General features: G+C 46.8%; 2 protein-coding genes across 2 annotated transcripts; both read left to right on the top strand.

Annotated features, from left to right (window-relative positions):
• Positions 1-1,179: 1,179 nt before the first annotated feature.
• Positions 1,180-6,182, top strand: EMWEY_00015300 (N2,N2-dimethylguanosine tRNA methyltransferase, putative; the record flags this gene model as incomplete). The annotated part of the gene is made up of 10 exons (XM_013477376.1): positions 1,180-1,462; positions 1,869-1,967; positions 2,203-2,340; positions 2,978-3,239; positions 3,563-3,716; positions 3,964-4,194; positions 4,609-4,694; positions 5,326-5,493; positions 5,724-5,861; positions 6,041-6,182. The coding sequence occupies 10 exons, from the start codon at positions 1,180-1,182 to the stop codon at positions 6,180-6,182; spliced, it is 1,701 nt and encodes a 566-aa protein (XP_013332830.1).
• A 1,013-nt stretch (positions 6,183-7,195) lies between these two features.
• On the top strand, positions 7,196-10,166 carry EMWEY_00015290 (hypothetical protein, conserved; the record flags this gene model as incomplete). The annotated part of the gene is made up of 2 exons (XM_013477375.1): positions 7,196-9,500; positions 10,129-10,166. The coding sequence occupies 2 exons, from the start codon at positions 7,196-7,198 to the stop codon at positions 10,164-10,166; spliced, it is 2,343 nt and encodes a 780-aa protein (XP_013332829.1).
• Positions 10,167-10,584: the final 418 nt, after the last annotated feature.

Below are 10,584 nucleotides of genomic sequence, written 5' to 3'. Positions count from 1 at the left end.
TGCTGCTGCTGCTGCTGCTGCTGCTGTTTCTGTTGCTGCTGCTAGTGTTGTCATTACTATAGCTGATGCTGCTGCCAATGAGTTCTGAAGACATGCTGCTGCTCCTGCTGCAAGATCTCCTATACTACCACTGCTGCTGATGCTGCTGCAGTTCCTGCTGCTGCTGCTGCTGCTGCAGTTCCTGCTGCTGCTGCTGTTGCTGCTGCTGCTGTTGCTGCTGTTGCTTACCCTTTTAGCATTAGCAAGAGCTTCTGCTCTTTCTTGTCTTGCTGCATCATCTTTTTGTCTCCTTTTTAGTACTGTCTCTGCTATCTTAAGGGACTGTCCCTCTATACGGGGCCTTAATTGTCCCCTTGCTCCTCCTGTCTCCTGTAAATGTTGTGTATCCTCTACCATTGTCTCTTTTGTTGCAGCAATTATATTACCATATACAGCAGCAGCAGCAGCAGCAGAGGCTGCAGAAGCTGCAGGAAAGATAGCGGTTGAGGCCGCAGTAGGAGCTGCTGCTGCTGCAGCAGGATATGCGGCGTAGAGCGCTGCTTGCAGTCGCTAGGCAATCGTCAGCAGCAGCAGCAGCAGCAGATTGCTGCGGCGGCAGCAGCAGCAGCAGGGATGGTTATTGGATGTCCTTGCTGCTGCTAAGGAGTGACTGGAGGTAAAGAGAATGAGGAAAAAAAGAAAAAAAGGAAAAAAGAAGAAAAAAGAGGGAAAAAAGGTGCCTATACACCCGAATTCGGCTGCTGCTGTCGCCGCTAAGGAATATACTTGCGGTGTATGCGCAGCAGCAGCAAGAGGCGCATGCAGCTTAATAGTTTGTTTAATTAATTATTTATTTAATTATTTATTTAATAAATAATATATTTAAGGCATTTGCTGCACAATAGATATCCAATTGTTGCTGCTGTACAGCCAATAGCTGCAGCAGCAGCAGCAGCAGCAGCAGCTGGGGCCCCACAGTCGCATGCAGTGGGGTCTCGAGTCTTTTTCTTCTTACCTTCTTCTTAAGAAGTTTATTCTTTTGTTTTTTTTATATAAATAAAAGGAAATATTTGCCCCTTGCCTATCTCTTTTTTCCCTATTACTGCAGCTGCTGCCGCTGCTGCTGCTGCTGCTGCTGCTGCAGTTGCTGCTGCTAATACTACTAGTATATCTATAAGTGATTAATTTGTCTTTAAGGCAATGGTTAATTCTGTGGGGTCTGGAGGTGTTGGGATCGTCTCGGGATCGTCTATGGGATCGGATCCCGGATCTATGGGATCGGATCCCGGATCGATCCAACCGATCCCATCGATCCCATCATCGATCCCATCGATCCAACCAATACATGAAGGTCAGGTGTACGTACACCCCAATAAAGAGGAAGAAGTCTTCTATAACCCTGCACAAGTATTTAATAGGGATTTATCTATTCTTGTTATTAAGGCATTTGCTGCTAAACAAAAACAGCTAGCTAAACAAAGATGTAAGTCTTACTTAATAGCTAGCTAGCTAGCTATACAGCTAGCTAGCTAAGTAGATAGCTAGCTACGCAGGTGGCTAACTAGGTAGCTAGCTAGCCAGGCAAGTAGCTAGCTGCTGAGCTGGGTAGCTAGCTGGAGGGATATAAGGATAGCTGGCTAGGTAGCTAGCTAGGTAGCTAACTAGCTATCCCCTACCTCCTTCCCGCAGCAGCGGACAGCTAGCTACTCAACTAGCTGTCTTCCTATCTGGTAGCTGTCTCCGCTAAGGAGATGGCAGCAGCGACAGCCTAGCTGCTGCTGCTGCTGCTGCTGTTTCTCTTAAGGGACTGTGTGTGTGTGTGTGTGTGTGTGTGTGTGTGTGTGTGTGTGTGTGTGTGTGTATGTGTGCTGCTGCTGCTGGTGCTGCAGTTGCTGCTACTGCTGCTCGTTGTAAGGCTGAGGGGAAGGAGGAGCCACAGCCATTAGAGTTTGTAGGGTTTAATGTCCTTGAGGCATTAGCAGCAACAGGTACCACTAAACCCTAAACCCTAAACCCTAAACCCTAAACCCTTTTTTTATACTCTCTAGGGGACTGTCTCCTTTAATAAAGTGTCTAGTTTTTGCTGTCTCCTTATTGCTGTCTCCTTATTGCTGTCTCCTTATTGCTGTCTCCTTATTCCTGTCTCCTTATTACTGTCTCCTTATTACTGTCTCCTTATTACTGTCTCCTTATTACTGTCTCCTTTCTTGTGTCTCCTTATAGGCCTACGTAGTCTCCGTTATGTTAAGGAATTAAAGGAGACAATTCGTTGTGCTGTTGCTAATGATTTAGATCCTGCTGCAGCAGCAGCAGCAGCAGCAAATGCTAAACTTAATGGTGTACCTCCTCATCGCTTTTTTAGTAAGTTACTGCAGCAGCAGCAGCAGCAGCAACAGCAGCAGCAGCAGCAGCAGCAAACATTCCTTCATATATAAATCATTATCCCCTCTTATTGCCTGTCTCCTTCTTCTGTCTCCTATTATTAATCCTTATTTCCTTATTTCTTTACCTATTTACTACTAAATAAATAAATAAAATAAATAAATAAAATAAATAAATAAATAAATAAATAAATAAATATATATTGTGTCTGTGTCTCCTTATTTAGGTACATGCGCAGATGCAAATAATATTATGAATATATTAACTTATCCCCCTATAAATAAAAAATTAATAAAAAAAATAAATTGTCTCCCTGTAGGTACATCTATACCTGTCTCCTTTTATTTATATAATAATAATATACAACAAGATTATAATTCTCTCCTTATTCCTCCTATATTTAATCCAATTATATTGTCTCCTCCTTCTTCTTCTTCTTCTTGTTCTTCTTCTTCTTCCTCTACAGCAGCAGGAGCAGCAGCAACAGCAGCAACAGCAGCAGCAAGAACAACTGATGCTGATGCACCTACTGTTGCATCTCCTGTTGCTGCTACATCAACAGCAGCAGGAGGAGATGTACCTATTGCTGCTGCTGCTGGTGCTGCTGTTGGTGCAGCTTTAGTTACAGATAAAAAGGAGACAATAGTATCTCCTGTCTCTTATAGTATTCCTTATTGGTACGATATAATAGACATAGATCCTTATGGTAGCTGTTGCCCTTTTATTTATTCATCTATACAATTAATAAGAAATGGTGGTCTCCTCTGTATAACTAGTACAGATACATCTACTCTTGTAGGTAATTCTGCAGAAACTTCTTATTATAAATATGGAGGAGCTACACCTAAGGTTAGCCCCCATCATGAGGTAGCCGTCAGGTATGTCAGCTGTGCATGCAGGAGTGCATGCATGCATGCATGCAGGGATGCATGCATGCAAGACTGCACGCACGCGTGCATGCATGTCTACTGCATGCAAGTCTGAAATAGCCATCTGCTGTGCAAATCTACTTTGTGTCTCCTTTTGTCTCTCTGTGCACCCCTAAACCCTAAACCCTAGACATTAGGGTTTAGGGACATTCTTGCGCTGCAGCTGCAGCAGCAGCAGCAGCAGCAGCAGCAAATGTGAGTGTATTCATGTTGGGGTGTATAAAGTGTCTCCTTTTCCCTGTGTGTCTGTGTCTGCCTGTCTCCTTATGCAGGATAGTATTGCATGCAATAGCACAAGCAGCAGCAAAACAAAGGAAGGCAGTGCAGCCTCTGCTGTGTCTTAGTGTTGATTTTTATGTTCGTTTATTTGTACGTATTGTTGAATCAGCAGAACAATGTAAATATCTACAACAAAAAGAAGGAATCGTAAGTCCTGCTGCTCCTGCTGCTGTTGCTGTTTCTGCTGTTGCTGCTGCTGTTGCTGTTGCTGCTGCTGCTGTGGTGGTGCGGTTGTTGCTGCTTCGAAGGGCTATCTACCGTCAATAAGTATATGAATATACATGTAGCTTGCTAGCGAGCCGCTAGCTAGCTAGGTAGCTAGCTAGTTAATGAGCAGTCGTAATGAAGAGTGCTGCTCCTGCTGCTCCTGCTGCTCCTGCTGCTGCTGCTGCAGGTGTTCCATTGTCCCTCCTGCGAGGCCTTCGTCGTTGCCCCATTAGGGACTAGCGTCATAAAACCTGCACAGCGCAAAGGCGGTAAAGCTAAGCCCTCAAAGGCACCACAGCAGCAGCAGCAGGAGAAGGAGCAGCAGCAGGAGCAGCAGCAGGAGCAGCAGGAGGAGGAGGAGGAGAGCAGCAGCAGCAGCAGAGTGTGGGGTGATGGACCACCAACAGAGAGCGGTAGGGTACGATTTAGGGCAGCAACTGTACCCGAGGGTGTGGGGCCCCTCTGCAACGAATGCGGCAGCCGCTGCGTAATAGGGGGCCCTATATACACCGGAAGATACTATGACCCTGTAAGTGCTACTAAGGAGACACTTTACTATTTTGATCTAACCCTGCATACGTGCATGCATCCGTGCATGCATGCAGTAGACTTTGTGGGGCTTTTTTACGCCTGTAGAGACACCCAACAGGATCGAGGAATCTTGTGTCTTGTGTCTCCACCTTGTCTATGCAATTAGTTGCGCGGATAGTATCAGCAGCAGCAGCAGTATCAGCAGCAGCAGCAGTATCAGCAGCAGCAGCAGTATCAGCAGCAGCAGCAGCAGTATCAGCAGCAGCAGCAGCAAGTCTGTTTGTGTGTGTTGTCTCCTTAGGAGTTTGTTGATTTATGTTTGAAGGAATTGGAGACAGCAAAGGAGACACTTCCTGGTCTAACAATGAATGATCGTATAAGAGGGATGTTAACAGCACTAAGAGAGGTGGGGCTTTTTGCTGCTATGCATGCACCCTGCTTCTGCACCGTGCTGCTGCACCTTGCTGGTGTCTGCATCTTGCTGCTGCACCTTAGTGCTGCTGCAGTCAGGGAGCGGCACAGAAAGAGGGGACCTAGGGAGAAGCAGAATAGGGGTAGCTGTATGCATGCTGCTGCTGTTGCTGCTGCGTTATGATGTGCTGCTGCTGTATTGCTGCTGCTGCTGCTGCTGTTGCGGTGTACGTACACCTCAGGAGTTGCCTGACGTTCCTCTTCATTACCAACTTCCTTCTCTATGCACACGCAATAAACTAAGCATGATTAAGCCTTCTTGTTTTATGTATGTTTACTTATTTGTCCCCTGCTGCTGTTGCTGCTGCTGCTGCTACTGCTACTGCCTCTATTGTGCAGCTACGCTTGTTGAGGGTTTGTAGGTCCCGTACTGTCTCCTTACTGTCTGCTGTCTTCTTTTAACTGTCTCCTATCTCCTATTTCTTATCTACTGTCCCTTCTTCACTGTCTCCTATCCTCTGCTGTGTCTCCTGCCTCGTGTCTCCTATCCCCTGTCCCTTATCCCCTATCTCGTCTCCCCTGTCTCCTGTCTCCTGTCTCCTTATAGGGCAGCCCTCCGTCGCTTAGGGTATAAGACATCACATTTCCATAGAGACCCACAAGCAATAAAGACAGACGCTCCTGCTGCAGTTGTTTATGATGTATTAAGAACGCATGCAATACAACATCCACCTAATAATATAGATAAATTCCCTGTGCTTAATAAACCTATACAGTAAGTACATACAGCCCCATAATGCATGCATGCATGCAGGCTGCATGCATGCACGCAGGCAGGCAGGCAGAGTGGATACATGCATGCATGCATGCATGCATGCAGTGCGGATGCGGTCGGTATTTACATTGCGTATCCAGCCCCAAAAGGCCGCATGCATGCATGCAGTTGTATTTGTATTAAAGCATATCATGTCTGCATGCATGTGTCTCTTTATTTGTTATGTGTAGGACTAAAGGTATTGATTTGTCTCCTCCTTCCTCTGATGAGATAAGAGAGACAAAGGGACAAAATAATAAACATGTACCTAGATGGTTACCTAACCCTACTCCTTATTGGGGACCTAAGAGTAGGGCAGGTAAACGAAGGTAAGCGAAAGCACATGCTACTGCTGCTGCTGCTGCTGCTGCTGCTGCTGCTGCTGCACTTTGTCTGATGCTGCTCCTTGCTGTGTCTCTTTGGGGGACAAGAAGAGGGCCATGGTGTCCCCTCATTGTTACTCTTTATATTATCCATGGTCTCTTTTATGCTGTTGCTTTGCATGCAGAGTGGAGGCTGCTGATAAGGAGGGAGACAGCGGGGAGAAGAAGAGACAGAAGGAGGTGACGCATGCAGAGTCTTCTTCTGCTGCAGTGGTGGGGGAAACACCTTGTGGAGACACCACGAAGGGAGAAAATCCTTTACTATAATAATAACCAACTACTATGCCTTATATAATATATTTATTAATTGCCCCTTTTATTATTAATTAATAATAAAAGGGGTAATTAATAAATGGTGGGTATGGGGCCCCTAAGGCAGCTTATATGTAGTTGTTTATTACTAGGGTAGGGTATAGAGACAGCTTGGATAGGATAGGCGTCATCCTCTGTCTCCTTTTCCCTGTTTCTTTTTCCCTGTCCCCTTCTTAGTAAAGTGTCTCCTTTTATTGTGTTGTGTTAATAAGGAGTATACATGCTGCTGCCCGCAGTAGCAGGGTAGTAGGGGACACTGACACACAGCAAAGGGAAAAGGAGACACCCCGAGGGTCTCCTAGGGAAGGTAACGGGCACTAAGAGAGAGGGATATATAAAAGGGCCCTTTAGGGCCCTTTTATTGTCTCTTATTTATACTGTACCCCTTTTATATAATCTGTAGGAGGGAAACAGACCAGGGGGGAAATAAGGGGAAAGAGAGAAAAGTCTCTTTCCCTTTTTTATTATCTGTCTATCTATAACTCTATTACAATGTAAATTATATTTAATATTTAATTATAATTAAATATTGTTTACATCTTTTATTTAAATTGTGCAAAGAGAGAGAGAGAGAGGGGGGGGAGGGGCTCCTCTGTATGCTCGTGACCAATGGACCATTGGTCACTCCAGTGGTGACCAATGGTTTGGCTGCTGCTGCGCTTAAGGCATTAATTAAGGATCTTTTGTATCTTTTTATTGATTATTATTATTATTATATTTATATTTATCAATGTCATTATAATCAACTAATTAGTTTTCTTTTATTTGTCTCCTTTCCCTTGTGTCTCCTTCCTTATCCACTGCGTAACATAGCGGTGGGTCTATCATTGTTATATATAGTACCCAAGACGTACTGTTAGACCCTTACACACAACTGTCTCCTCTTTTCTCCTCCCCTGTCTCCTCCCCTGTCTCCTTCCCTGTCTCCTTGCTTCTCTTCTGTCAATACACAAAAGGGGCAAAGGGAGATGCTAGCGCAGACAGAGGAAACCGCAGACACCGCACACCCCACTCCCAGCTGTCCTCTCCCTGCCTTAGGGCCCCCTCCTCCTTTGGAGTCCCCTTCTCTTGAGTCCCCCTCCCTGGGGGCCCCTCCTGCTGAGCCTTCCCCTCCCAGGGGGCCCTCTTCACAGTACCCATCTAACGGGGCCCCCTCTTCTGTGGTCCCGCCAGTAACCTCTCCTAGGGCCCCCGTCCCCGTACCAGAAGACACAGAGGGCCCCCTCACTGCAACACTGGGGGCCCCTGATCCTGTCGCCGCTGTAGAAGCTGCCCCTGCTGCTTCAGGCCCTAATGGACCCTTTCCTGCTGCAGGCGTAGACAAGGGAGAGCAGGGCACTGCAGTCCCTCCTGCTTCAGGTGTCTCCTTTCCAGTGTCTCCTTCTAGTTGTCCCCCTCCTGCATGCAATCTGTCTCCTAACGTTGTCTTTGCCCTTGGGGATCTACGAGTGTCTCTTCCTCGCTCTGTCTTACAGTCAGATAGAGTTAAGAACTCTTTCTTAGCGCGTCTTGTAGAGGTCAGTGAAGCAGCTAATGAGGGGGCCCCCAATCCCCAGGGGCCCCCCCAAGGGCCCCCCCAAGGGCCCAACCAAATGGGGCCACCAGAAGACCGGCAGCAGCAGCAGTTCCCTCACCTCCGTCCCCGTCGTGCTGCTTGTGGTGCTATTGAGTTGCTGCCTAGGGAGGCTGAGGGGTTTGCTGCTTTAGTTAGTCATCTAAAAGGAGACAGTCCCCTTCATCTTAGTGGTCCTGCCTTCGTGCTGCAGTCCCTTGTACGTCTCCTTGCTGACAGTGCCTATTGGTGTATACCTTGTGGTCCTATTTATCTCCCTCTCTTCTTTTGGGGGCCCCAAGCATGGGTTGATGAATTTAATGCGGTGTACCCTATTAACCCCTCGGAGAGTGGGGCCCTGGGGCCCCTCCCTTGGAGAGAAAGAAAAACTTCTTGTCTTAAGAGACTACGTCGCATGGAGGGGCCCCCTGGCCCTTTGAAGCCTTATGTGCAGCAGGTTGATGAGGCAGCAGCAGCAGCAGCAGCAGCAGCAAAGACTGCCTCTGTTGCTTCAATTAATGGGGCCCCTAAAAAGGGGCCCCTGGGGGGCCCCGGTACCCGAAGGAACCCAACAAGACATCGAAGGGATAACCCTACTGACACCTTTGGTTGGCAGCAGCACCTAAAAAGATGGCAAGAAGAAGAGCATGGGGGCCCCCCTGTGTCTGACCTAGACCCTACTGCCTTTCTTAAGGGGGCCCAGGCAGGGGCAACAGCAGCATTTAATGCTGCTGCTGCTGCTGCTGCATCAGCTGCTGCTGCTGCTGCTGCATCCACCAGCTGGATGGCAGCAGCAGGGCGCATCAGCTTTTTTAAGACCCCACCAAAGGTACAGATTAGCCCCACATACAACTTAGCCCCTAAGTCACCAGCTGCCTATACACCCCAAGATGCAGCAACGTCCGCCTTTGCTGCACCTGCTGCAGCACCAGCACCAAGCCTTGAGCGCAGTGGCTCAAGACTGCGACCGCCTCAGCTACACCAGTCCAACCTGCACGAACAGCAGCAGCAGCAGCAGCAGCAGCAGGCTTCCTCGTCTTCACCGCGTTCATATGGGGTAAGTGCACTGCAGCGCCTCCGTGAGGCCTTAGGGGCCCCCCTGGGGGCCCCATCCAGTCCTGCTACTGGTTCGCAAGATTCTTCTGGTATCGGCGCTGAGGCAGTACCCGAGTCTATGGTGGGTACAGGTGGGGCCCCCCATGAGGGGGGCCCCTCTGAAGAGGGGGCCCCTGAAGAAGAGGGTTCGTTAGATTTAGAAGAGTTAAGAGAAGTTGAATACTTTAGTTGTCCTCCCTTTCATTTAGCATTAGAAAGGAGACAGTTAAAATTATTATTAGCTGTAGATGGTTGTATGTATCCTCATGTACAATATGATGAGGAATTTGCTACTTTGCTGCTGCAGCAACCCTTAGCCTTTCGTGTTGATGAGCTACAGTGGCTGCTGCTGCTTAATGAATATGCATACCTAGAGGTACACCTTAGTAGTATACCATGGACATCTGTACAATTAGAAAAAAGAAAGAATTCCTTTATTAATAGATGGTACTCAAGTGAATCAGAAGGAGAAGAAGGTGAAGAACAAGAAGAAGAACAAGAAGAACAAGAAGGAAAAGGGGAAACAGGAAAAGAAAAAGAAAAAGAAAATGAAGGAAACGAAGAAAAGGAAGAAAAAGGAAAAGAAAGAAAAGAAGGAAAAGAAGGAACCTCGCAGACAGCACAGGGTGCATTGTTCCTATACACCACTATGAGGAATCCAGCTCAACAGCCTGCTGCTGCTGCTGCTGCTGCTGCTGCTTCTCCTGTTGTTGCTGCTGCTGACAGTAGTTTCAATACAACAGCTGTTGGTGGGCACACAGTGTGTGCGGAGGACATTGAGGCTGCTGCAGCAGCAGCAGCAGCAGCAATGAATAGTACTGCAGCAAACAAGCGTCAGCTGCAGCAGCAAGGGGGTCGTCTGCCGGCCCACAGAATAGTACGTTGTCGTTTTAACAGCAGCAGCAGCAGCAGCAGCAATTGCTGCAGCAGCATAATGGCCTCGTCTATGGTATGTGTACACCCTTATGGTCATGTTATTGTCCCCTCATGGCCATTTACCTCTACTGTCTCTAGATCGTCTCCTTTTCAGTCTCCTCTTGTTGCTGTCTCCTCTGGTCTATTCGCAAGAGCCGTTAAACAGGTATACACTCTAAACCCTAAACCCTAAACCCTAAACCCTAAACCCCGAACACTAAACCCTGAACCCTAAACAAACTGTTTCAACTCCTGTAGCTACTGCTCCTGTCACTGCTACTACTGCTGCTGCACCTGCTGCTGCTGCTGCTGCTGCTGTTTGTTGGTTTGTTTGTGTAGGTACATTTTTATCCTTGGGGAATATTTGCATTATTTAATGATTACCCAACATGTAGAGTATTTACTCCTGCAGGTATTCCTCAAGGATTTAATTTAGTAATAGGGAAGATAATAATATTTGGTCAGACACCAAGAGATATAAAAGAAAAAAAAATTGAGGTGTATGTACACCATAATCAACAGCAGCAGCAGCAGCAGCAACTACAGCAACAGCAGCAGCAGCAAGAAGAATATTCATCATCATATACATATAATAAGAAACATACACCTGATCTTACTAATATACATAAAGTACTAAAAGTTTGTCCCTTTATTCCTCCTAAGGAATTATATATATATAAAGAAGAAAATAACATTAATAGTGATCAGGTCTGTCTCCTTATTTGTCTCCTTATTTGTCTCCTTATTTGTCTCCTTATTTGTCTCCTTTATTTGTCTACTTTATTTATAGTCCCT

This window comes from Eimeria maxima, genomic scaffold, assembly GCF_000499605.1.
Source record: "Eimeria maxima Weybridge genomic scaffold, Emw_scaff121, whole genome shotgun sequence".
Taxonomy (NCBI): Eukaryota; Apicomplexa; class Conoidasida; order Eucoccidiorida; family Eimeriidae; genus Eimeria; species Eimeria maxima.
Note: the sequence above shows the minus strand (reverse complement) of the source record. Positions and strands in the feature narration are given on the sequence as shown.